Consider the following 26,067-nt stretch of genomic DNA (forward strand, 5'->3'; position numbering starts at 1 on the left):
AAAAAAAAAAACAAACCAAAACAACAAAAATAAACGCTTTAAAACCGTGGACTGCCTCTTCTCATCGGGATCTGTCATGTTGGAGCAATGGAACAGGTCTTCTCCTAAGGAGCTGTGGAGTCTAGTCTCCTGCCAGGAAGCCCTGCCTGCGCTCTCCAGCCAACTCAACTGAGCCACCGAACAAGCCTAGGACTCTTGTCCCTGTGGTAACCAGCTGGAGCCTTCTCCTGCCTCCCTCTTTGACCTGGGCCAGAGTCCGACCGTGGGCCCACACTCCGTTCCTAGCTCTTCCAAGGCATCTGTGGTGCCCAAGAGTGAGAACCTGCCAGTCTCGGCCTCTGTGCAGGCTGGGACGCTCCCCCACACCCCCCAAGCAGCTCCTGGAAGTTCCTCAGGGACCTCAGACTGGCCCTAGCCCTGTGGTGGGCTGGATGCGAAACCCCTTTTTGACCCACAGGGCAATGCTGTGCACATCCCTGCTCTAGGGTACATCAGGACTCCCTGTCTGTTCTCCTTCTGTGGCCCCATTCCTTCTGCCCCATGATCCCAGGCTTCAGATAGGCATTTGGTGACTGACTGCTCATAGTGCAGCCCTTTACCTTCGCTCCTTCAGCCACACATCCCCTCTGGTTCTCTCTCCCTTTGAAAGGCACCCACTGTCCCCTTACAGTGTTCCATTTCCTCTTCCTCCTCACACCCTCACGTCAGCTTGGTGCTCTCAGCGGAACACCAGATCCCTTTAATTCCTCCTTCTCTGGTTTCTCAGCCAGGCTCCTGGCTTGCTTCAAGCGACCACGTTTCTAGGCCCGCAGAGGGACCACATCGTTGTTTGCATCTCGTTTTGCTGACCTAGTCTTCCCAAATGGCGCCCTTTTCCACTCCATTTTCAGATTTATCTGTCCAGAGCAGGTATATGAAATGTCACCCTCCAGGTCTTTTGGGAGGAGAAGGACGAATTGTCCTGAGAACGAGAACAGACCTGTGTGGGAGAATGACGTAAGCAAGAGCTCACGTCCCAGGGTTATTAGCGTGCTAATCAGGATCCCTAAGGGACACCTCTGAGAAAACTGGAAAAATAAATTAATTTTTTTTTCTGTAAATCAAGCAAGTGGAAAAAAAAAAGAAAGAAAGAAATGGAGTTTTGAGATGAAAACACTGTTAAACTCTGCTTGGTTCGGCTGCTTGTGAATTATATGGTCTTCGTGCCAAGCATCACCCATTGTGATGGTTTGTGTATGCTTGGCTCTGGGAGTGGCACTGTTAGGAGGTGTGGCATTGTTGGAGTAGGTGTGTCACTGTGGGCATGGGCTTTAAGACCCTCATCCTAGCTGCCTGGAAGTCAGTGTTGTGGTAGCAGCCTTCAGATGAAGACTTTCAGCTCCTCCTGCGCCATGACTGCCTGGATGCCGCCATGTTCCAGTCTTGATGATAATGGACTGAACCTCTGAACCCGTAAGCCAGCCCCAGTTAAATGTTGTCCTTATAAGAGTTGCCTTGGTCATGTTCACAGTGGTAAAACCATAATTATCTTTCAAAAGGATCATGATTAATAGTAGTCATTAAGTGATTTCATATTCAGCACAGGGTCTGGTACATAGCAAACATAAGACATTCTAGTAAGATGGAAGCACCACTAGTCACGTGTGCAGGCGTACATGTTTATAAAGTACATAAAGACGAAAGGCTGGCACTCATCTACATACAGTGAGGTCATAATTGCTTATTTATTCTTTCCATTACTTTACTAAGTAAAAACAAGAAACAGGCAAAGCCATCTTCCAGAGGATAAAGCCACATCCCTGTATGTTTCATCCCATGATTCTCTTTCTTGCCTGCTCCCTCTTTAACTCTTGGTTCCCGAACCCTCTGACTGACTTTGAAGTACCATGGTCCTCGTTCACGCTGGCTTCTGACTGCCCTTGCTGTCCATCCTTGTGTCTAGGTTATTGCCATCGCTCCTTTAAGGTTTATATTGACATCACTGTCCCAGCAGGTTGAGTGTTAGGGACACGTGTATTAAAACTGTCTGATTCATATTTGTTTACCTCAGTGGAGTGCTTTCCTCCTGAGTGGGGACTTTACTAGAAGCTGAAAATGGAACGTGGTTTAGTTGCTGACCACGCACGCCCTCCACGCTGCTGACAGTCCTAACAGAGGGAAAGGGGCATGTGACTTCTCGAGGGTAGGAAGTGCCGTGGGATCCCTGGTACAGGGGCTACTGAAGGAGAAAAGGAAGTGGTGCCTCTTGGAGGACGGGCTTGGGAGCGTGTAAGTTTTGCGTTATTTCTGTTGGACAGGATGAGTAGCTGTTTCCCCAACAGATAGCACAAAGGCAGGTAGATGTTCCCAGTAGTTTTACAGGGAACCAAGGCAGGTCATGGGAGGAGGGGCTGGCAGTCAGAACGTGGGGGGGGGAGGGGCTGAGCTTGAGGTGGGTTCTTCTTGGTGCTTGGCATGTGGCAGTCACCCAGAAATGTTCAGACTGCATAGTATTCCTCCTCCCGGTATGTATGGTGGGCTTAGGGGTTCGAGCTTCTCAGAGCTTCTAGATAATTCTTTCTATGTGTTTCTGCTTTTGAGATTTTCTTTTCTCCCTAGGGAAAGGGGTTTTGGATTTTATCAGATCCTGCTAAAGCATCGTCTGTGAAAAGCTGAGAGCCATAGTTTTTGAAAAACAAAACAAAACAAAACAAAAACAAAAGAAAAACAAACAAAAATTCAAGAGAGTGTGCATGTACACACTCACACATGCATGGGCACACTCATGTATGTACACACACACACACACACACACTCACACATACAGTCAATGGATGAGGACAGCGGCAGAGTACAGAAATGGTTTGAAGATGCTTTGACTCCGGCTGAGCTTGGCAGGGATGTCCTTGGCGCCCACAGGGCAGGCCCTCAAGTGCTAGAACCCCGCAGGGACTAGCCACTGTCATGCTCTGGAAGTTGGCTCCAGATACTCTTTCCAGATCCTCCAAGCAGGCTGGTTTCTGCCTCTTTGGTTCTTCTCTGACACCTCTCTAGGGCAAGAAACATGGGTTTGAAAGACTGGAGAGAGAATGGAAGTGCCTCATGCTTTGTTCCGAGGTAAGGAGAACAGACAAGCAGGCATTACAAGTGTGGTTTCATGGTGCCCGTTTTCTAGCAGTAAAGAAGGAGTCAGCATGAACTGAACCCTCTCAGAGGCAGAGTCAGTCCCACTCCTTCATACCCAGCAGCCCACAGAGAGATGCTGAACTAGCCAGCCCTCAAGATCCGGCCCAGGCAGATTCCTCACCCTCAGTGCAGAATACCCTCTGCATCCCTTTGTTCTAGCGCAGTGGTTCTCAACCTGTGGGCCAGGACCCCTTGTGGGGAGTCACATATCAGATATCCTGCATATCATATAATTACATTACAATTCATCATAGCCTCAAAATTACAGTTGTGAAATAGCAATGGAAATAATTTTACGATTGGGGCACACCCTAACATGAGGAGCTGCACTGAAGGGTCGCAGGCTTAGGTAGGTTCAGAATCATTGTTCTATAACGTGATGGGCCCCGGCAAAGTTGTTTGTATTTTCTCTTCCGTCAGGCAAGCCTGGCTTATTGCTGATGTGCAGGCTTATGAATTTGAGCTCCCCAGCCCTAAGGTAGCGAGTTCAGCTTGTGTAGTTTATTGTGCACAAAGGAAATTCCCAACGGCTGACTGTTCTCTGGTATTCTTGGCTTGGTAAGGCAGAGTGTGTTTTTTTATGGGAAGGAGGTTGATCTTAGCAAAGATAGGAGCTGCCTTTCTACAGGGAGGGTTTTGTTTGGTGTTGATCTGATGCAATGTTTGATGTTATCAGCTCCCTAAGACATGTGGGTAACTTCAAGTTTGCATGTAGATCAACGGTCATGGAATAGACACAGTGCCCACTGTTGGTCACACTGGACCTCTGGGTCCTCTTGGGAGCACCGTAGTCACTTAGAATCAGGGTTTTTTTTGTTTTGTTTTGTTTTGTTTTTTTTCAAAGCTTGGGAGCTTGCCTGGTAGTGTCTTCATCCTTGTCAGGGTAACAGACCTTTCTGAGGACTCTGAGGACCCACTGCAATTAAGGAATGCAAAATTTCAAAAGAGGATTATCCAAAAAGGAAATGCAAGCGTCTTGATGGTTTCTCTGGTATATGAGGTCACTGACAAACAGTGATGAATAGTTTTCTATTATTGAGGGACAAAGAGTAAGAAAATTCTCGTGAACTTTATTACAAGGTCCTCACTGGGGTCAGTGAGAAAGTATGTAGAACATTTCCCTGTGCTTCTGTCACCGTGCCTGTTAACACTAACACTTTTAGCATTTCACTGTTGCGTTTTGTTTGTTTGTTTGTTTGATTTTTATTAGCCACTTCATTTGAACAGGAAATGGAAGGAAGCTCATGGTTTAGATTGATCGCCTGTTGAGAACAGACTCAGAACCTTCCATCCTGTTAAATATTCAGGAGGGAAGCATGACTGTCCCCACTTGTGGGGTCACTAAGACAGTATTTTCATGGCATGTGTGATAATGGCAGTCCTTTCGGTGTGGCATCTGCCTGAGTTTGTGTGACTCTGATTGCCTTGCTTCTAGTTCTTCCACAGTGGTGAGTCTGGTGTTTCCTTCGGGTCACCTCCACATCTTGTCCCAGGTTCCTGTCCTGAAGACATTCACTGTCTCTTGAGAACAACTGTTCATGGTCCAGTCAGTCACTTGTATATCCAGAGCAAGCCCATCACTTGTGACACTAAGGCTGGCGGAGGCATGCCTAGTGGTGCAACAGATCTGAGCTGCATGCTTTCTTGCCATAGAGAAAAAGAAAAACAAAAGCAAACAAAACATTACCTTATAACAAAGATAAAACTTTTAACTCACGAGTTTGGGCCGCCACAGGGACGGCAAGCACCCAACAGTGATAGGCTGCGTGAATAGTCCACCAGGTGAATTGACTGTGATCTGCATTTAACCTGCTGGTGATAAGCCTGGTATCTCCTGCTCTGGCTGTACCACACCCCTTTGTATTTGCAAGGGTTGATTATGTGAGCAGTTCTAGAGAATTTGGAAACCATGGAGAACTGCAACAAACAAGCAACAAAGAAGCTGGAAAATCGCAACAGACAAGCTCACCCGGCTACATTGCCTCCCAAACACAAGCCCTGGAAAAGCTCCGGCAAGCCGCTTCCCTGCCCTTTCAAAGGGACGTTTGTAGCTTTATGCGGTTCAGACATAGGCTCCTTTTCACTTGCCTTGCTGATAAGCGGTCCTTCCTCTCACTGTATTTCTTTCATTGTGGTAATATGTACATAACATTTATCATTTTAATCTTTTCCTAATTTTCCCCAGCACTAAGCATACTCAGTTATTCAGCCATCACTGTTATTAATTTCTGGAACTTTTCATTATGTATTCTATACCTATAAAATATATATCACAAATCACACTGAATAGCTGAGTAATATTCTGTCACATACATTTATTGTATCCTGTTTACCTGCAAACACACAGTAGAGTCATCTTTTGTGTTCACTGCCAGACTTTATGTCTAAGGGAGTAAACAAAATGAGGTCCAGGGATCGATCGGTCAGGGCTGGGGAGGTGATGGCTCAGCAGTGAAGGGCACTCACTGGCTGCTCATGTAGGGGAGCTGGATTGGGTTCCAAGCACCCCCATGGTGGCTCACAACTGAGTTTCCAGGGACCTGATGCCCTCTTCTGGCCTCCTTGGGCACCTGGCATGCATATGATGCACAGACAGAAATGTAGGTAAAACATCTGTAAATGTAAAAAGGAATAGTGTTAAAAGTATTAAAAATATGGTGTGTGTTCTACAAGACTTTAGAACTCTAGAAGGAAGTGGCCAGCATCAGTCCTGGAGTGCTGTCAGCACAGGGACTGTGGGAGCTTATAAACGAGGGGAATTTGGCGTGAAGTTTCATCTATGAAGTCATTCGTTGATTATTATAATTGCATGCCTCAGCTTTTTCATTTTATAACGAATTATAATTGTGAGCTATCTGTCAGTATAAATCTCAGGCCATATTTCATGTTTAGCCTTTGTTTTCTCCCTAAAGGAATTCTTGTCATCACCCTCCCCAGCCCCCCCACCCCTACTGTGCCACTTTGTATCTCTGTTTGGCCTCAAAATTACCACCCTCCTGCCTCCTCTGTGTTCCAATCCCTGACACTGTAGGTGTTGTCTCCTGCTTCTCTGTAGGATAGTATTAATTTTCAGTGTTAAAGGTGTGTCTTTACTGGCTGGTGTCTGGGGTAGTCACCTGTCACGCTGGCGTGTACGTTTCTCATTCTCTTTGGCCCCCAGCCCATATGCTGTGGAGAGGTCTCTCCATCTCAGCTGCTTCTCATATTGGAAAGTTTCTGTTTCCAGAAAACAGAAAAAGTAGTCTAGGATGCCTTCCTCAGCTCATTTAGTTGCTTTTGATTTTAAGAGGTAATACATAGTCTGGTGATACAGAAAATGCAGGGACCTGTCTCTGACTGAACAGCATCATTTAGACAGAGTGTTAGCCTGGGTGACTCGAGATCCGACGAACGCTTTTGATATATCCCTTTCATGATAGCCGAAAGATAATGTTTAGCTGTTAAAACGTACCTCTACATACCCATGTGTGTTTGTGTTAGTGTACATGGGTTTTTAGGATATATAATTAATCCTCCCTTTAAGGCCAAATTCACAGAGCAAAAAAGGTGTGGAAATTTGGGTCATGAGTAGAGTCACTTGCTTGACATGTGCAAGGCCTTCAGAGGGATCACCAGCGTTGCACACATGGAGGGTGGTTAGCATGGCTGAGTTAGACATGGTGATAACCTCTTCATAATGGCTCATAACCATGCATAATGGCTCTAGCCACAGGAACAGGGGCTGTGATAGCAAGAATCAGAGGGGCTGGGATTCTGGGAACCTGGGAGCCCTGTGTCAAGTGTCGAGCAGCTGGGAAAGTTCCAGGTTTAAATTCTAGGCAATTTCCGGTAATTCAAATTGCAAAGCCTTTCACAGTGTTCTCAACCCTTTCATTTGAGAGCGGAAGGAGTGAGTCCTCGCTTCTTGTTAGTTTTTTATGTTGGCAATTCCATCCTTAATTAAAAAAAAGCATCGGCATTTTCATTATGAAAATGGCTTTCCTGAGTTTACAGCTGGAACCACTACATTTAGTTGTTTAAAACTCGCTGCCATTAGCCTATGCAGTTACTTTTATGTAAAAGCAACCTCAAATTGATTTAGGGCATTCAGGGTTTGGCAATTTCCATTCGCTCACGAGTCACAGGAGACTGGGAGAGTAAGGATGAGCTGCGGAAGAGTCTCAGGAGTCTCACGGGTCCACTGCCCCCCAACCACCGGAAAAGCGTCACATGTTCACTGCCCCCTGAAGCCAGGAGGAGTCGTTGCTGTACTAGTTCAAGGAGTTGAGTCTGCCTTTTCGTCAGTTGTTTTAAGTTGCTACAACAACCATAAGAGCATCCCAGAACAGGTCTTGAAACAACAGATGTTTCTTTTCATGCAGCCCTGGAAGGCCTAGGTCAAGGTGTCGGCACTCCCTGTCTCTCGAGGTCAGCCTCCCTGCTGGCACACAGATGCCTTCTCTTGTGTCCCTGTATGGTTTTCCTCAGCATGCACACAGGCTCTTGGCACCTCTTCCTGCAGCAAGAATTCTTCTGACTGGTTTAGGGTCTACCCTACTAGCCGTATGCTAATTAACATAATCATTAGCTTAAAGGCTGCCTCTTCCAATAGTCACCTCCAAAGGAGCTAGGTGTTAGGCCTTGGACACTGGGATTGTGAGGAGTTGTGTTCCCTAACCCTCTGTTTACAACAGCGTTGCTTTGTTTGCATGTGGGGAGATTAAAGAACCCCAAAATAAGGCTCCAGGCTCCGCCAAGTTCGTGTCTGTTATTAAAGGGGAAGGAGGACAGGTGGAGGAGAAGATAGTCCAGACTGCTGTGAAGGAGTTTGAAGGAAGACATCCTCCCTCTGAGTGCTCTTCTGCCAGGTAACCACCTCCTCTGACTTTGCACTCAGCGTTCTGTGGAGGTAGTTTTCTCCATGCGTTAATGTGTCATAAGGAGGCAGCCATGCGCTGGCTGGCCTGAGATACTATGTAGCAATCCAAGTAAGTGTGTGTATGTGTGTGTGTGTGTGTGTGTGTGCCTGAGATACTATGTAGCAATCCAAGTAAGTAAGTGTGTGTGTGTGTGTGTGTGCCTGAGATACTATGTAGCAATCCATCAAGTGAGTAAGTCAGTGGGGGTGTGGGGGTGTGGGGGGTGTTGTTTGGTCAGCTATTAGTGGGCATTCAGGCTGTTTCTGGAGCCACCCCGACTCCAACTCCCAAAGTGGATAGCTGGATTCCCTTTAAAGCCAAGATGGAAAGAACCACTTAATAAAGGCAGTAGGTCTCTGCCTTTGGTGAAAACAGTCTTTGTCTTCGATTCCTGTTTATTGTTGGCTAGCACTGAGAGAAAAATCTTCCAGCCTCTCCAGAGAGGCCCATGCTGCGCAGGGAGGGGTTTTCCTTGGCCACTGAGGTCATCTCAACCCTCAGCCAGCCGTGCCCAGGAATAGGGGTCCCGTCTGAGTCATTAATAAGCAGGAGTGCCCACTTTCAGTTAAACAGTCTTCCTTGTAAGCATGGCTGTAGCATGTGACCCGAGCCTTTCTGCCTGGTCCTAGTCTGGCAAGGTGGCAAGGGGCAGCTTCTTATGGACTGTGGGCAGTTGTACTTCTCATCAAAGATCTCAGTGTAGGCCAGGAGGGCCAGCAACTCCTGAGGTTAGCAGGTCCCATGAGCCAACCGCTGTGGCTTGGATACTAAGGATGGAACGCTGTTCTGCATGGCCCTGAGTTTCCCACTCCAGCCTCTCAGCCTTAGGCATCACCTGTCATTACTGTATAAACTGTGCCACGGTGGTGATGATGCACAGTGGAAAGGCTGCTCCTCTGAGGCTTTCTCTTTTTTTCCAGGCCCACAGAGAGTTCATTTTCACCTGAGACTTCTAGCTGTGAGAAGGGCTGGCAGAGGTTAGCCCTCTTCTAAAGCCATCTTTAGCAGTCCCAAGGAGGTTCCGAGATGGCTTGTGTGTCCATGCTCATGTTTCTGAGGCTCTGATTTTAAGGACGCCACGGACATGTTGTGCATATGGGCTTGGGTGCAGGAAACCTGTAATTCAGCAAGCGTTTAAAAGGCTGTCTGCAGTGTTTCTAATTACTGTTTGTTTGCTCCACCAGTGCCTAATAAGTGGATTTAAGTAACCTCAGGAGCGAGGAGTGCAATGCTCATGTTACAGGCAATCATGCAAATCAAATTCTGAGAGTTGCAAGAGAACACACTGCGGAGCCATTGTTAGAGAAGTATGCCACTGGGTTTTAAATTTAGAACAAGAGCAGTTTGGAACTTTCCCACCTGTCAGGCAGGGACATGAAGGACAAACTCACCTGAAATCAACTGCTGTCTGCAGACCATTTATAAGTCACCAGCAGCCTCTGGCATCCGGCTGTCTTCTTAATTTAACATGGGAAGGAGGGACGGGGAGACTTACGGGCTTCTCTTCCCTTCTTTCTCCCATCCATCATTGCCTGTATAGGAACCGGAAATGCAGGTCCGGAACACTGGGCGTCAACCTTGGGTACGGCTTGGCACCAGCTTGGGAATTTTCAGGTGCCCGGGAACTGATCCCCACCCCAAGGTGCTGGTTTAATTGTCTGAGATGCAGTCTATCCTGGGATTTTAAGAAGGTCTCAGGAGGATTATTAATATACCAAGATTAAGACGGCAGGGATTTGAGAGGTTGCTTCAAGAAAGAAATCTCAGCCCTGGTTTACACGTTGGTAACAGCTGGAGATTTTGGAGAGACAAAGAGGCCCATCCAGTAAAACCACATTCCTGGATGAGGGAACCAGGTTTCTGAAAAGCTCCGGGGGCCGTCCTGGTGTGCAGCAAGAGTCTGGCCCACTGATTGACCGACCTAACCAAGTTCTAACGAAAGGAAAATGGAGAGCCTGGAAGGTTAGAATGGCTTGGTCAAGGTCAGACGCTTGCCGCAAAGTCAGGCCTGGGACTCAGGTCTGACACCTCTTCTGGGCTCTCTGCTGCCCAACGCCAGCCGTTATGTTTGTTTATTGTATTTATTGGTACCTCCTCGTCCTTCAGGTGATGTTCCTGACTCCAGGAGGCCTTTTCTGGCTCCTCATACTCCTCTACCATCCGGTCTGGGTAAGATTCCCCCTGGTTGTGTTTGAACAGCACTTGTATGTAGGTCTCCCCTCACGTGGCCGGTTCTGGAGAAAAGCCCATAACGTTCTTGTGTACTGTGTAACTTGATGGTACGTGTTTGTTAGCTCCTAGGCACCACTTGTTCAATTGCACCGCCCTAAGTTTTGGTCCACATGGGTTGCTGAAAGTAATGAGATGCTATATAGGAGCGCTAAGTGTATTTCCTGTGGCCCACTGCATTATGGGTCAGGATCTCTCTGGGGGGAAATGTTCTGCAAGGCAATGTTAATGTTGGTATGAATGAAAACAGGATTTGGGTGACCTCGGATGTTGCTCAGGGTGCTTTGAATGGCATGCTGCTGTCAGGGTGCTGGTGTGAGGATGGGGAGCCTGGGGCCCCTCAGCAGATTGAACGTTGTCTGATGGAAATGCTGTCTCATGGAACCGTGCTTTAAATCATCTTTGTGTTCATGCTGAAGATGTAACTGTGGGCGGTCAAGCCAAAGAGCTGAATTAAATTTTTTGGCTCCGTAGATGCAAGTTTTTTTAAATGACAAAAAAAAAAATCGTGCCTATCACTGTCATCCTAGATGTTTAGAGTCATGGTTTTCACCAGGAAAGCATTGCCAGCTCCGTGTGCTTGTGTTTCTTTGTTGTGGCTCTGTAGCCTATAGGCGGCCGTGTGGCTCAGTGTAAATATCACACAAAGAAATGGTTGTCGTGGGTGGAAGATTCAGAGCTGAACTTCCTTGGAATCAGGGCCACTAAATGGGCAGTGTTGCGGGTAGACGAAAGGATGTTAAGGTGTTGAAGAACAATGGCCAAAATGTATAGAATTTGCCGTCTATATAAACACGTTTCACAGATTCGTGGCTAGCAAGGGCTGCCACATCCCTGGGGGTGTGGAAGCAAAACCATCACACATGAGGGAAAGAAAATATTTTTGTTCGATTGTTTTCTGAGATGGATGTCATGTCCCTGTGTCTGAAGGATGTCCCTAAATACTTGAGTTTCCCCTACCTCCACAGTACTAGATCATGAGTGGGGGCCATCCCACCTAGCTCCCACTGTAAGGCGTTTCCATAGTATTTCATTTTACTATAGTGTACAAAATGTATTTTGCATCACTTTAAAAAAATCTAGAAAAATTTCTACTAGTTTTTTTTTTCATATTTTTGGATGAAAAATATTTAACAGGCCAGACAAAGCCTATCAGTGAGCAGCTGTTCCTGTCTGAACTTCAGAGGCATGGCCGTATATTCTAGAATAAAAGGGAAGAGAACAATTAATGTTCTAAGCCTATAAGGAACACCGTTCCCACCTAGGTCACACCGATGACCATGTGTAACTGCCCTGCCATTTAGGACTCAGGTTTTACAAGTACACACACACACACACACACACACACACCACATGGGAACAGTTAGAACTGGAATTTGAACCCAAGTCTTTCTGATTTTTAAGTCCTGTGTCTTTGGCCCTGTGATGAGGTCTCCAAATGAGACTACTTATTAACTTTGAGCATTGACTATGTTGGCAGAAGAGCGCTTGCTTCAGTGTCTTAGAACTTCTATTCAGCAATTGGTAAGTTGGTGAGACGACGATTGTGAGGCGTGGAGAAAAGGGAACCCATGTATACCTCCATGGGAAGGTGAATTGCTGCGCCATTATGAAAAACAGCATGGTGGGTCAAGGAAAGGTTAAGAGTAGAACTTCCGCACTATCAGACAGTCATAGTATATACCCAGAGGAAAGGAAATCAAGACCTGCATCTCCATGTGCATTGAAGGATTATTTCCAGTAGCTTAAATATGGAAATACCCATCTGTATGGATAAAGAAATTATGGGATATGTATGTATGTGTGTACATACTCATGTATGTGTATGTATGTACATGCCTGTGACTATTATGGGGTATGTATTTGTGTGTACATGCCTATGAGTATTATGGGATATATATGTGTGTATATACATGCCTATGACTATTATGGGATATATATGCATGCCTGTATGTGTGTGTATGACTATTATGGGATATGTATGTGTGTGTACATGCCTATGAGTATTATGGGGATATGTATGCATGTGTGTATGTATGTGTATATATGCACATGCCTATTAGTGTTATTCAGCCATATAAAAAAGGAATTGTGCCATTTGTGATAGCATGTATGAGTCTCAAGGACATTGTTCTAAATAAATAAGGCAGAAAGGAAAGCCAAATACTGTTTATATGTGGAATCTGAAAATGTCAAACTCACTGAAGCAGAGCGCTGAACAGTGGTTGTCAGGCCCTGGAGGAGGGGGAATGGGCAGGTGCCATCAGATGGTTCTTAACATTAAGGTGAGTGAGTTCTAGGGGTGCGGTGCCCAGCAGGGTGGGAGGTGGTATATGTGCTAATGAACTTGACTACGGTGATCAGTGATCGACACAGGATGTATATGTGCAGTGAAGCCTTATGGTCTGTGAATGGGTTCTGTCTGTGCCAGTTGCATATTTTAAAAGGACCACTTGTGTTTTAAAGTCATGGGTTTAGAAATTTGTGATTTTATTCTCAGATGTATTTGATTTGGAGGAATTGGATGAGCAAAATGGTTGGTGATTTGTGCTTCACGGTTGAGAACTGGAATTTGAGAATCCCACCTCTCCTGTGTCTCTGCATCAGCCAAATGAGACATTCTAGCTTCATTGCATTCCTTTCCTTCCCACAGGCCCTGAGTTAGAAAAACACAGCAGCCGGATAAAACAATTCTGCCCCGTGCTCACAAACCTTGTTTTCTCTGCCAGGACATTGTCTGCTTCCAGCTTGGGAAGCTTGCCCATCAGAGCCTTTTTTGGTTCACAGGTGGGTCCCAGGGTTTCCTGGTTGCTCTCCAGGAGACCTCTTACTAAGCTTGGCGGGATAGGACATCCTTGAGGGTTACTATCCTGGATCCTTAGGTCATCGGAGGAATTGGATGAGCAAAATGGTTGGTGGTTTGCGCTTCATCGTTGAGAACTGGGATTTGAGAATCCCACCTCTCCTGTGTCCTGTGTTCTAGATGAGCACTCTGAGACAGAGTCCTGTGCCCCTGCACAGCGAGTCACAGTGGCCCATAAGTGGAACCCTGGGTTTTCTTCTGTCTCCATCCTGAAATGCTTTATTGCCCTAGCCCTTGGGTGGATGCTACTTCCTTGAAACTCGGCTCACTCAGGGCTCACTTCCTTCTTGTAATTACTTCCCAATTTGTCTTCCCAGTTCCTGCTGTCTATTTTCTGGTCCTTTGATAGCATTTCCTTCTTCATAGGATGTCGGAATGGTGACTTTTTTTTTTCCCTGCTATGGTTTTGTGCCCCATTTTCTCTGCATATTCTTCTGTGCCCAGGGCTTTGATATAACACTTTTGAACTGTTTTGAACTTCAAACTCTCCATTTGGCTGCTTCTCCAAGAACGAAGTCTAGATTTGCTTCATGTGTCCCTGACTCTATCCTGTCTCCTATTCTGGTACCTTCTCTGTCCGTGGAAGGACAGTGTTACCTCCTCCCCATCTCCAGAGTTGAAATACTACCTACATGAGGTGGGAACCAGCCCTGGTTTTTCCTTTGATATCTTTTTCTTTTTTCTTTTTGGATATCTTATTTATTTACATTTCAAATGTTATTCCCTTTCCCAGTTTCCCCTCCTCAAACCCCCATCCCATCCCCTTCCCTCTGCTTCTGTGAAGGTGCTCCCCCCTGATCGTCCTAGCATTCCCCTTCACTGGGGCATCAAGCCTTCACAGGTCCAAGGGCCTCCCCTTCCACTGATGCCATCCTCTGCTACATGTGCAGCTGGAGCCATGGGTCCCACCATGTGTACTCTTTTGGTATCTTCATTCCTTCCAGAACCTGAGTTCTCCTTTCAAAATGATCTTGACTTTGTCTTCTCTGCCTCTACTTCAGTCAACCTTGTTAGCTGCCCCCAACAGTAGTCTACTGGCTGGTGTGTGATGCCCACTCTTGCATCAGCAGCTCTGTGATGCTGGGGTACTCTGCTCTTGTCTGCCTCGCAGTATGCATGTTTCATTGGAGTCCATCTGGATTCCTCTACTTCAGCTCGTTCCTCTTCTCTGCCTTCCTTTGGGGCCATATTGGCTGGGTATTGAGAGGTGTATTTGAGGTTGGCCTCTTTTCTCTTTTATGTTCTTTCAGTCTTGGTGACTGACCCCAAGGCATTGTCATGAGCGCACCCAAACCTTTTCTGCGATCGCACCATTGGTCTCCCCTCCTCCCGTAAAGCTTTTCTTTTTTCCCCACAGCCAACTTCTGTCCCATTCTTTCAGGTTTCAGGTGTCGTTCCTCGGGGAGTCTCCTCTTCCCCATCCTGCCCCAAATAGTTGCCTGAAATATAATCTGACATAGCAACCTGTTAATGTCCTTTTCTCTAAGCAGAGTGAGTTACTTTAGAAGTCCTTATACAAGCTCCCACAAAGGAATGTCTTATGGTTTGTACACGGATACACCTTTTGCATGTAGCGTAGGGTCCGGCATATTGTAGGTACTGGCTCTCATGAGATGTTTGAAGTGAGCATGCACTCTCTCTCTCTCTCTATTTTCTTAGGCTTGATGATTGACCCCAGAGTGTACGTCTGCTTGTCAAGTGCTCTACCAATGCACTCTCCCTTTTCGTAAAAACGTGTTTGTTTATTTGTTCTGCGTGTGAATATGTACATACCTACATGAGTTTATGTGTACTGTGTATGTGCTGAGACCCGTGAAGGACAGAAGAGGGCATCTGCTTCCCCTAGAACTAGAGTTACAGGCAGTTGTGAGCTGTCAGGGGGTATCAGGTTTACCTTTCTAATCCACACACTGACATTGTAACTTACCTGTTTCTCAGTCTTAGGCACCATCCTTTGGTGACAGCATTTACTTTGCTTTCATCCCTTCCTGCCCCTCGCTTCTCAGTTCTCATTTTTTTTTTTTTTTGGCCAGCTGTAATCATATTGCAATTGTACTGTAATTTGGATGAGATCAATATTCAGTGTTTACTTTATTGCAACTGTGGAATCTTCTCCACAGATGAACCGTTTAATATAGTTTGATTTGCTTTTGCCTCTCATGGTTAGGTTGCACGGCCAATATTGACTTTTTTTTTTCATTGTTAATTTTTGATATAGTTATGAATAATTCAACCTCAAACTCTATACCAGTTGTAAACCTCTCTTCGATATAACCAGCCACCCAGGGATTCTGTCAAGGTCATCCTTGGAGGAAGAGCCTCTGGAACCTTCCCTTGCTCTCAGGGCAGAGAACGGTTTTCCACTTAGCACCTTCCTGCCAGCTCCTTTAGGCTCTGTCTTGTAGGAGGGCCTTGCTATGTGTTGTCTTTACTGTTGGTTGAGTGTTTCATGGACACATTTCCCAAGTCTGGAGTTGCAGAGATGGAAGAGACACGTCTGAAAATGCCTTCCTCTTCCTGGATTTTTCACTGATGACTTAGCTAAGTTTGCACATCCAGGGTGGATATAGAAATCATCCACGCCGGTAGTGGTGGCGCACGCCGGTAGGATTTGCTGAAGGAGGCAGAGGCAGGAGGATCACGAGTTTGAGGCCAGCCTGGGCTACACATTTTAAAAAAAAAAAAAAAAAAAAAAGAAATCATCCACTTTCTGCCGGGCGTGGTGGCGCACGCCTTTAATCCCAGCACTCGGGAGGCAGATTTCTGAGTTCGAGGCCAGCCTGGTCTACAAAGTGAGTTCCAGGACAGCCANGGCTACACAGAGAAACCCTGTCTCCAAAAACAAAAACAAAAACAAAAACAAAACAAAAAAAAGAAATCATCCACTTTCTGAAGGTTGACACCTTGCACTCAAAAATTGTTTCTCCAGCTAGTTCTTGACAAGGACTATGCATCAGACTCTGATCTTCTATATGTAAACCTTTTCCTCTGGGATTTTGTGGGCTTTTCCTTTTGAATCCTGATTTAGATCCTGTTAACATGTGGAAACATTAGCAGATCCTTCACTCTGGCCGGCCTTTCCTTTTCTTTTTTTAACTGTTGTCCTTGGCTGACCTGGAACTCACTCGCTATGTAGACCAGTGGTTCTCACGCTTCCCAGGGCTCTGACCTTTTCATATATTCCTCATGTTGTGCTGACCCCCCCAGCCATACATCATTTTTGTTGCTACTTCATGACTGTCTTGTTGCTACTGTTAAAATTGTAATGTAAATATGTGATATTCTACCCTGGGAAAGGGTCAGTCGAACCCCAAAGGGGCTGAGGCCCACAGGGTGAGACCCCCATATAGGCCATGCTGGCCTTGAACTCCCAGCAATCAGCCTGCCTCCCAAGTGCTGGGATTAAAGGTGTGCACCACCACGCCTGACCACTTTTTTTTTTTTTTTGGGAGAAAGTTTAATTTGGGGAGCAAAATAGCCTTTAATTCTAGAAAGAAAAAAAAAGTGCTATATGCTGGGATTTTTTTTTTCTTTCTCTGTCTCAGCTCGTGAATACTTCTGTCATCTGATATTGGCTCCTACACTTTGCACGATTGCTCTTTGATCTCTTGATCCAACTTAATGAGCATACCCAGTATTGGATGGCTCAAGCCTGCTGGTGACTTTAATTTCTGCCGCAGTTTGAGTTTTCATAGGTTTTTTTTTTTTTTCTTTTTGGTCCTCCAAATGCTTCTTGCTTTGTGTCTCTTTTTGGTAATGTCTTTTATTCTCGTGTAGATGCATTTGTCTCAGATGACCAGTCTGAAGATGTGTTCGTTCCTCCCTCCGTTGCCGTCCCCTCCAACCCCCGAACCCCGACTTTTATCTAGGGAATTTTGCTGATTCCCCCTGCAGTTCCAGGCTTCCTTCACCGTGACTTGGCTGGACTGTTTGCTGTTAGAAACCCTCAGTGCTGGTATTTTTAGGTCTTTATTACTCTCAGCTCCAGCTATTTATGAAATACTTCAACCAGAGTACAAGAGGCAAAGAAGACAGGGAGGAGGTGGGCTGTGTGTGTGTGGGCTCTAGGCACTTGTGCAGGCTTCTTCCTGCCCTTAGCGTGGACTCTCTAACCCTCCCAAGGATGGAGGACTCGTGTTAGATTTCTATGAGAAAACAGAAGCAGTTGGAGAGCTTGGTAGACATCTTGGACTGTCTTATCTGTCCCATCCCATCCCCTGTCACATCCCGCGACAACCCACCAGCGTGGGAAAGAGAGAGGGGGGAGGAATACTGACCGAGACAAAGAGGGAGAGGTGATATGTTGAATAGTCCCAGGATTTGAAACAAGAGAGGGCTGATTTTCAGTGGAATTTGGCTTATCCTTCTGCCCCACCTTGGCCTCAGTTCTAGAAGAACCTGTGTGGTTGAAATAAACTTGCCTCTGGCCCTTCCTCATTTCAGATGGGACTTCTCCAGTGCCTAAGCCAGTTGCTAAGTGCCTGTGTGCTGTATCTTTCAAGCACAGGTCCCCATGTCCTCTGCCCTTGTTGGTTTATGTCCTGGTAGTTCAAGACTCACTGAAGGAGTGTCTCACAGAAACAAGCTCGGACTGCTGCTGGCCAGGCATGTAATCTCACTTCTGTGCAGGCCCTGACTCTCCGTTTCACCTACTATGGTGCTGTTGAATTGGGAGAATAGGTGAGTGGAGGCTCTGGGCCATTCCTAGATTTAGCCCCAGCTCTGCAAACATGCCCACTCTCTCTGAGCCTCTCTCCTCCCTGCCTTAGGAGCAAGGACATGGAGCAGATGAGTTCTAGTCTCTTACTCATCAGGCTTATTTTATTTAGGAAAATTAAGGTGCTCTGTAATTGAACCTTAGCACAGGGAGCAGACCTGCTGTAGTTGACAGAAGAAAACATGAAATTAAAGTTTTCCTCATATTAGTCAATGCACTGATTCCAAAAACCCTTCAAGTTTTAACTAAAATAGCAACCCACAACAGGAGCTTGTAAAAGGTTAAATATTCTGAAGGTTCCCCCCACCCTCCCCGCCTTGGGCATTGTTAGCTGATGGCCAAGCACACTGGATTCATGTTCTCAGTACCGGGATGAAGTTAATTTCAATTGGGAAACTAAGAAAGCTAATAGTTAAGGGGTGAGTTTTCTTTGTCCTCTGGCAGTGGAGACATCCCGGTAGCACCTGCCAGGAACTTTCCTTCCTGTTAAGGCTCTGTATGAGGAGATAATCGCCCTATCTGTAGATTCTTTTCTCCAAGTTACTTTTCTCAGTTGAGACGGAAGGCAGTGGGCATGGTCTGTCACTGTGGTTTTGACTGGATGGTTTGATCATTAACCCAGTAGACGTCACCGCGGTCAGTACAGTGACTGAGGAGAAAACTGGGTTGTGAAGTCCTTTACCCTGTGACCTGAAAACCAGAGATATCTTTCCTAGGGCAGGGATGCACAGGCTGATCTTTACAGCAGAGCCACCCCTACCCCAGTTGTCAGCCCAGAATCTCCTTGGCAAACTGCACGGATTATTCTGAGAGTTTAGCAAGCGGTTGTTATTTATTCGACTCTTGCACTGACATTTGGGAACCATTATTTTAGGGACGGGAGGCCAAAAACCAACTCAGGCTCTCAAGTATTTGCAGAACTCAGGGAAAGAAAAACAAGACAAAAGAAACAGAAAAAAAAAAAAATCCAGTATGTCTGGTCAGCTGACCCTCTCCTGTCAATCATTGTTCACACCCATTTCTCCTTAGCAGTGAGATCTCCTTGCTTAAAGGTGATAGAACGGTTGAGGAGCTCTGCCTCAGCATAACTCTCCAAGGTGTGTGTGTGTGTGTGTGTGTGTGTGTGTGTGTGTGGTGCCAGGGAAATGATCCCCTCTCCCCCAAAACAGACAGGAGCCGGTCTGATCCAACTCACAGTAGGGTCTTTATTCTATTCAAGCTAACACAGGGCCCCCTCAATGCATTGCCATCATGCAGGATGGTTTTGGTAGTGGGGGAGCCCCGAATGTCTGTGAGGCAAGGCTTTATAGTAAATGGCAAGCAGGAGTAGGTGTGTAAGCATCTGATTGGAAAAGCTCCTGTAGCCTTTAACATGATTGGCTGGTCCTGGGAGTCATATCATAAACTTAACTTCTGCTCCCCTCTGCATTGGTGGTCGTTAGGCAGGGGGTGGGCTTGTAACCTGGGGGTGCAGGTTTGTTGGGGGAATAACCTGGAGATGCTGGTTTTGTTGATGGTGTAACCTGGAGATGCTGGTCTTGTTGATGGTGTAACCTGGAGATGCTGGTCTTGTTGGGGATTAGCCTAGAGACTGGAGCTAGGCTCGGGTTTCGGTATGTGTGTGTGGGGGGCAACTTGGAAACTAAAGCTAGGTACCAGCCTGTTAGTTTACATGAGTTCAAAATTCAGGTCAGGGTCTCTGAAATGGAGTCTGAATTTAAAAGCTTTGGCCTCTCATGTGAATAATACACATGTCATGTGTTATTTGAATAGTTTCAGTCGCACACACTTTGTATTTCTCTAAGTGTAATGCATGTGTAAGTGGATGGTTGTAGTGTGATTTCTCCTTCTTTCTTGTTTGAATGTTTGGGCTTGTGCACGTGTGTGTGTGTGTGTGTGTGTGTGTGTGTGTGTGTGTGTGTGTGTGTGTGTGTGTGTGTGTGTGTGTGTGTGTATTTGCTCCTGTGGCTATGTGCATGTGCCATGTGTGAGTGTGTGCTTGTGGGGCCCAGAGGTTAGGTACCTTCCTCTATCTCTCCACCCTGGTGGTTTTGGTTTTGTTTTATTTTGTTTTGGACCAGGTCTGCCACTGATAAGCTAGGTTGGATGGCTTCTGAGAAGAGTCTGCCTCTCTGTCCCCCTGCCCCTCCTCCCCCCAGCCCTAAGGTTACAGATAAGTGCCACAAGTCCTTGTCCTTTCAAGTAGCTTCTAGGGATCCAGACTCAGATCCTGTGCTTACTGACTGAGCCACCTCTCAGCTCCCTCAGCCCCGTTTTACACGTTAACTTTGTCTCCTGTCTATGCCTGCTCTCCTCAGTGACCCCTTCCCTTTTCCTTTCACTCTTTTCTCTGAATAGATTTGTGTGCGAGAGACTATATCATATGGATGCATAAATATCATCTGCAAAGTAAATCACAGGAAAGACATAGTTTTTTTTTAGCTTTATGACTAAAGGATTCAGCTTTTTGCCATTGATTCAGCTTTTTGCCATTGATTCAGCTTTTTGCCATTGATCCTTTATTAGAGATCAATTAGAGTCAGTGTACAAAGACCTTGGCTGGGCCCTGAGGGTCTATCTCAGGCTAGGCCCTGAGGGTCTATCTCAGGATAGATGGATATAACTGCTTTTCTCAAGACGAGTTTACTCTCTCATTGAATTCTTTTTAAACTTTTAATTGACATTGTAGTTGCACACTTATGGGAAACAGTGTGCCCCACACACATGTGCACACAGGTACACACACACATCAGATCAGCATAGCTGATATGCGCACACACAGGTCAGGTCAGAATAGCTGATATGTTGTTATTTATGTTGGGGACAGTCAGATTGGTATTGTTGTTTTTCCACTGTGCTGTGGAACATTGGAAAACCTTATCTGACGGTGACCCTGTGCCTACTAACAGCCCTCACTAGGATACGTTTTGGAGTCTCTGGCAACCACAATTTTGCTCTATTTCCATGAGTCCAGCATCTCTACTACTGTACAGAAGTAAAGAAAAGCATGCAGGCTGCCTTTCTGTGCCTGGCTAATCTCACTTAACATGGTGTCCTCTAGTTCTGTCCCTGTTAATGCAAATGGCAGAAATTTCATTTCAGTGTGGTAAATGTCACTTATGTCATTCCACAGTGGTCTTTATCCATTGGTGGATATCTAGCTGATTTTTACATCTGGGCTGTTGTGACAAGCCTTGCTGTGTACACGAGAGAACGGATGTTATAGGGACTCAGGTTCCTTCTAATTCTCTCTTTCCTGGCCCTGGCCTCCCCGCTCATTATTTCTGAGAATCATGACAGGATAGCTTACCTACTCATCGGCATTCCTCTCTCCAGGTAGCTTAGAGTAGCCTTAAATTGCTTATCCTCCTGCCTCCACCTCCCTAGGGTCAAGTCTACAGGCCTGTGCCATCACACCCAGTTTTAACAGTTTATTTTAACCAGACATTTTTTTTTAATGTAAAATTTGCCTCATTTATTTGAAAGTCATTTATGACAAATTGCCTATATTTTATTCACTGTCCCCCTTAATAAAAAAAACTACACTTTTCCAGTCTCTGATTTTATGCATTTTGTGTGTCTTTGTTATTTGTGTGTCTCTGATTTCTTTTTAAACTTTTTTATGGTAATTAGTTGATGAATTTTTTATTGACAATTATTTTTTATAGAATATATTCTGCACTGGGCAGTGATGGCGCACACCTTTGACTCCAGCACTTGGGAGGCAGAGGCCGGTGGATTTCTGAGTTCGAGGCCAGCCTGGTCTACAGAGTGAGTTCCAGGACAGCCAGGGCTACACAGAGAAATCCTGTCTCAAAAAAACAAAACAAACAAAACAAAACAAAACAAAGACTATATTCTGATCTCCTCCCTCATCTTCTCCCAGATCCTCTGCTCCTCACACTCTGTCCAAATCCAGCCTTCTTTTACTCTCTCTTTAGAAAACAAAAGGACAGGCTGGAGATATGGCTAGTGGGTTAAGAGCACTGACTGCTCTTAACCAGAGGTCCTGAGTTCAATTCCCAGCAACCACATGGTGTCTCACAATCATCTGCAATGTGATCTGATGCCCTCTTCTGGTGTGTCTGAAGACAATTACAGTGTACTCATATATATAAAATAAATCGCTTAAAAAAAACAAAAACAAAAAGACAGACAAACCAGAATGAAACAAAACAAACAGAAAAAAATAACAAAGACACACAAAATGCATAAAAACATAAAATGAGAAACCACAACATATAAACAAAAGATCAGTAAAGTTAAAAAAAATGCCCAAAAAGCTCATTATGAGACAAAATAATTCAGAAATACCATTGAGTTTGTTTTGTATTGGCCATGTCCGGCTGGACATGGGGCCTGCCTCTAAGCCTGTTAACTAGACTTCTATTAAAATGGTTGTCTTAGCTTTCATCATTACAGAAATTCCATGTGCTTGGTACAAATTACAAAGTGGTTTTCTTCATAGAAAGCCATTAAAAGGTTTACAACACAAAACTACTTTGTCAGAGTTTTGTTTTCAAAGGTCACTTAGATAGCTAAAAGGAGATGGGGTTGGGAAGAGAGTGAAAGTCTCTGACAGACAGACAGATTACAGGGACTCATGTTGTGCAGAGCAGTGTGCAGGGAATTGGCAGCATGAGATCTGAGTGGGAGACCATAGGATGCTGAATGTGCGGGAATAATGCAGAGGGGAGAGGGGAGATGGAGAAAAAGGAGAAAGGGCTTGTGGGTTGGAGTGTGTGGAGATGTGACTGTAGGCCCTTCGTAAAACCTGAGCGAGAGATGCCAGGGCATATCTATGTGGCAGAATCACACTGACAAGGGGACAGGAATCTAGAGATGAGAAATGAAACAGAACCACGCACTGGAGCAGAGATGCTAACAGCTGCCATGGTAGAGTGTGGGGGAGCTGAAGGGCTTCCAGAAGGGGAGGTACCAAGAGAAGAGTCCAGAGAGATAGAAGGACCTCAGGCACAGAGGACACCCATGACATCTCAGCACTGGGGAAGCCAAGGAGGAAGATCCTGACTTCAAGGCCAGCCTCAGCTACTAAGGAGCTGAAGGCCAGGGTGTGGAAAAACCCACACCAGAAAACACACCGATGGAATGACAGCAAGAGTCTTTAAAGACTGGCTTGGTCAGCTATGACAGTGATCACTGAGATCTCTGGGAGGCAAGAAATGTAAGACATTGGGCAGAACATCATACAAGCCATGGTCAACGGCTGCCAGAGCAGGTTGGGACCAAATGCCCGCTGGAGGGAGGCCAGCTGTACATGGCTACTCAGTATAGTAAGGACTTGGATAATGGGTTGGTTTTTTTTTTTCCGCCTTTCTCTTTGTTTGTTTCTTTGTCTCTTTGTTTGTTTCTTTGTTTCTCTCTCTCTGTTTCTCTGTCTCTGTCTCTTCCCTTTTCCCTGGGTATCAACCTAGGACCTTGCTCATGCTAAGCAAGCGTGTCTTCACGGAGCCATGTTCCCGACCCTTAGGAGTTTGGACTGTGTCACAGCACAATAAACTACACTGGGAAAGGCTGATTAAGGTTGTTATTTTAACTTCTTCAGATAACCTTATCTTTATTGTTTTATTCTGATTATAAAGCAGCATATACTTAATGTAAAAGCTTTAAGACTTAAAAACATAACAGAGATTAACATCCATAACTATTCTTTTATGTGTAGCCACCGTCGTTTGAGATTCCCGTGTGCTAACACACACGCGTGCACACACACTTGACAACACTTTACAGTCAGTTTATGGAGATGCGGGTGGGCTGCTTGCTTCCTGTGAGCTTCGTGTGCCATTGAGGATTGCAGGGTCATGTCAGAGGTGCCTCTGCCTGCAGCTGAGGAGTACTGCTCAGTTGTACTGCAGCGTTTTCTGGACGTCCGAGCTTTGTGTAGACATTCTCGTGCTCTCTCTCCTATAGCTTTACGCTGGGTATAGTTGTGTCTTTTCCCTGACAGTCTTGCAAAGGTGCCGAAGTGAGATTGTGGTTTAATAATGCTTCATTACCGAGAAGGAGGTGGGTTTTGTTGTTGTTGTTGTTGTTTTGGTTTGGTTTTGGTTATTGTTGTTAAATATAGAGGGAAGGCCTGTGGCCATGAAAAGTGATGGTGAGAAGAATAAAAAATGAGTTGGCTCTGGTCTGGGATCAGAGGTGAAAGCCACCTGTACTGTCTGGTTTTGTGTGTCAGCTTGACACAGGTTGGAGTTATCACTGAGAAAGGAGCCTTCCTTGAGGAAATGCCTCCAAGAGATCCAGCTGTAAGGCATTTTATCAATTAGTGATCAAGCGGGGTGGGGTGGGCCCATTGTAGGTGATGCTATCCCTAGGTTGGTAGTCTTGGGTTTTATAAGAAAGCAAGCTGAGCAAGCCAGGGGAAGCAAGCCAGTAAAGAACATCCCTCCATGGGCTCTGCATCAGCTCCTGCTTCCTGACCTGCTTGAGTTCCAGTCCTGACTTCCTTTGATGATGAACAGCAATGTGGAAGCGAAAGCTGAATAAACCCTTTCCTCCCCAACTTGCTTCTTGGTCATGATGTTTTCTCAGGAATAATACCCTGGCTAAGACATCACCTATCCGTAAGGAGGAGGGCATGGGTAGGCTGAGAGACCTAGTCCTCCGCATTCCTGTATCCACAGGGCTTGTCTGGTGCAGGCATTCCAAGAATTTTTCTGCTTAGCTGGGTGAACAGTCAAAGTTGCTCCTTCCAGGGAGTTTAATAGTGCTTCCACGTCAGAGCTAAGGACTGGGGATTTGGAAGCCCCTTCTTGCATCGTGAACTCTGGCCCAAATCAGAGAAGACACCCAATCTAATAGTTACAAATTTGATGTTTTTATTAGCATATGTTAATTATACATAGTGGGTTTCATTATGGTACTTTTTGTATATAAGCATGATGTATTTAGGTCATCTTCATCCTGCTTGCCTCTCTTTCTCTCTTCTGACTTCTCTCACTGCCAGTTTTATTTTGTAGTTATGTGTGCACAAGCTCCCATTTTACCCAGTGAGTTTAGTTTACAGGAGCGTGACTGGGAGTTTGTTTACAAGACATATGTCATACCCATGGTTATCCCACTGAGGGAGGTCTCTCCATACCTGCATAAGAGTCCTCAGAGATAGGTACCCCAGCTCCTACCATGACAGGTTGATGACAAGTCCAATCTTATGGCGATCATGTATAAGTAACTAGTACCAAAGACCCTATATATCTTGGTCACAGGACATAAAGAAATCAAACACCCATGGGAGGAGATACAGAGACCAAGTGTGGAGCAGAGACTGAAGGAAAGACTATCCAGAGACGGCCCCACCTGGGGATCCATCCCATATACAGTCACCAAACCCAGACACTATTATAGATGCCAACAAATGCTTGCTGACAGCAGCCTAGCAAAAACTACAGTAGTAGGTTCCTCACCAAGACCTTTGCTCTCCCCAGCCCTAGGCTTTTGACTGGCTTTATAGGCCAGATGTCAGTTTTCTCAGAGGTAGCAAGTCTCAAGTCCAACCTAATAAAGCAGCTGGCTACTCCCATAACAAACTGCTACTGTTGCTCCTTGTCTGTGTGGTCCTCATCATTGCACAACCACAGAATCCAAGCTGAGCAAGGCTATTGAAGACAGTTTCGCTCTGCAGCCCATACAGCACCTGTTAGCTCACCAGCAGGAGACTTCCAGTCCAGATCCACTGACTTACACGGATTTCTCTATCATGTGACCAAGGTATAGAGAGAGCGTCTTCAGGAATAGCATCTTACCAACTAGTATCAGTAGGCAACCAAGAACAGGGGTTTTGAGTCTCAAGTGTCTCCTTAGGAAACAACTCAGGTGGAAGCCCAGCCCTGGAGTTTTGTTTAATAACCTGATGTTTTCTCATAGCAGTTTTATCTACCTACACAGAGGACCTCTGTTCAAACTTTTCTCACCTGAAGTTTGGGTTGATCAGCTTATCAGCAATCAAGATTTCTTTTTGTCCTTTTTGTTTATTTTTATTTTTTATTTTACTCTCTTTTCCCCCCTCCCCTCATCTCTCTGCCCCCTGTTGTCTTAAACCTTTAACCTTTTCTTTTCACGTCCAGTTTGCCCCTTCAACCTTTATACCACACATTGGTATTTGTCTCATACCTTTCTCTCTCTCTCTCTTTCCCTCCCTCCTCCTCCCTCCCTCTCTCCCTTCCTCCCTTTCT

General features: G+C 45.7%; 1 protein-coding gene across 3 annotated transcripts in view; it reads left to right on the forward strand.

Annotated features, from left to right (window-relative positions):
- The window catches only part of Ano6 (anoctamin 6), a 186,218-nt gene that overhangs the window by 29,930 nt on the left and 130,221 nt on the right, over positions 1-26,067 (forward strand). The window contains exons 1-2 of one of the 3 annotated variants that reach the window (XM_029469721.1): positions 9,647-10,025; positions 10,170-10,232. The exons of 1 other annotated variant lie outside the window; for it this stretch is intronic. In XM_029469721.1, the coding sequence (XP_029325581.1) occupies positions 10,010-10,025; positions 10,170-10,232 (79 nt within the window). In that variant the 5' untranslated portion in view covers positions 9,647-10,009. Of the gene's footprint in view, positions 1-9,646; positions 10,026-10,169; positions 10,233-26,067 lie in introns of those variants that run through there. One more of the 3 variants, XM_021183694.2, reaches the window with a different exon arrangement.

Source organism: Mus caroli, chromosome 15, assembly GCF_900094665.2.
Source record: "Mus caroli chromosome 15, CAROLI_EIJ_v1.1, whole genome shotgun sequence".
Classification (NCBI taxonomy): domain Eukaryota; kingdom Metazoa; phylum Chordata; class Mammalia; order Rodentia; family Muridae; genus Mus; species Mus caroli.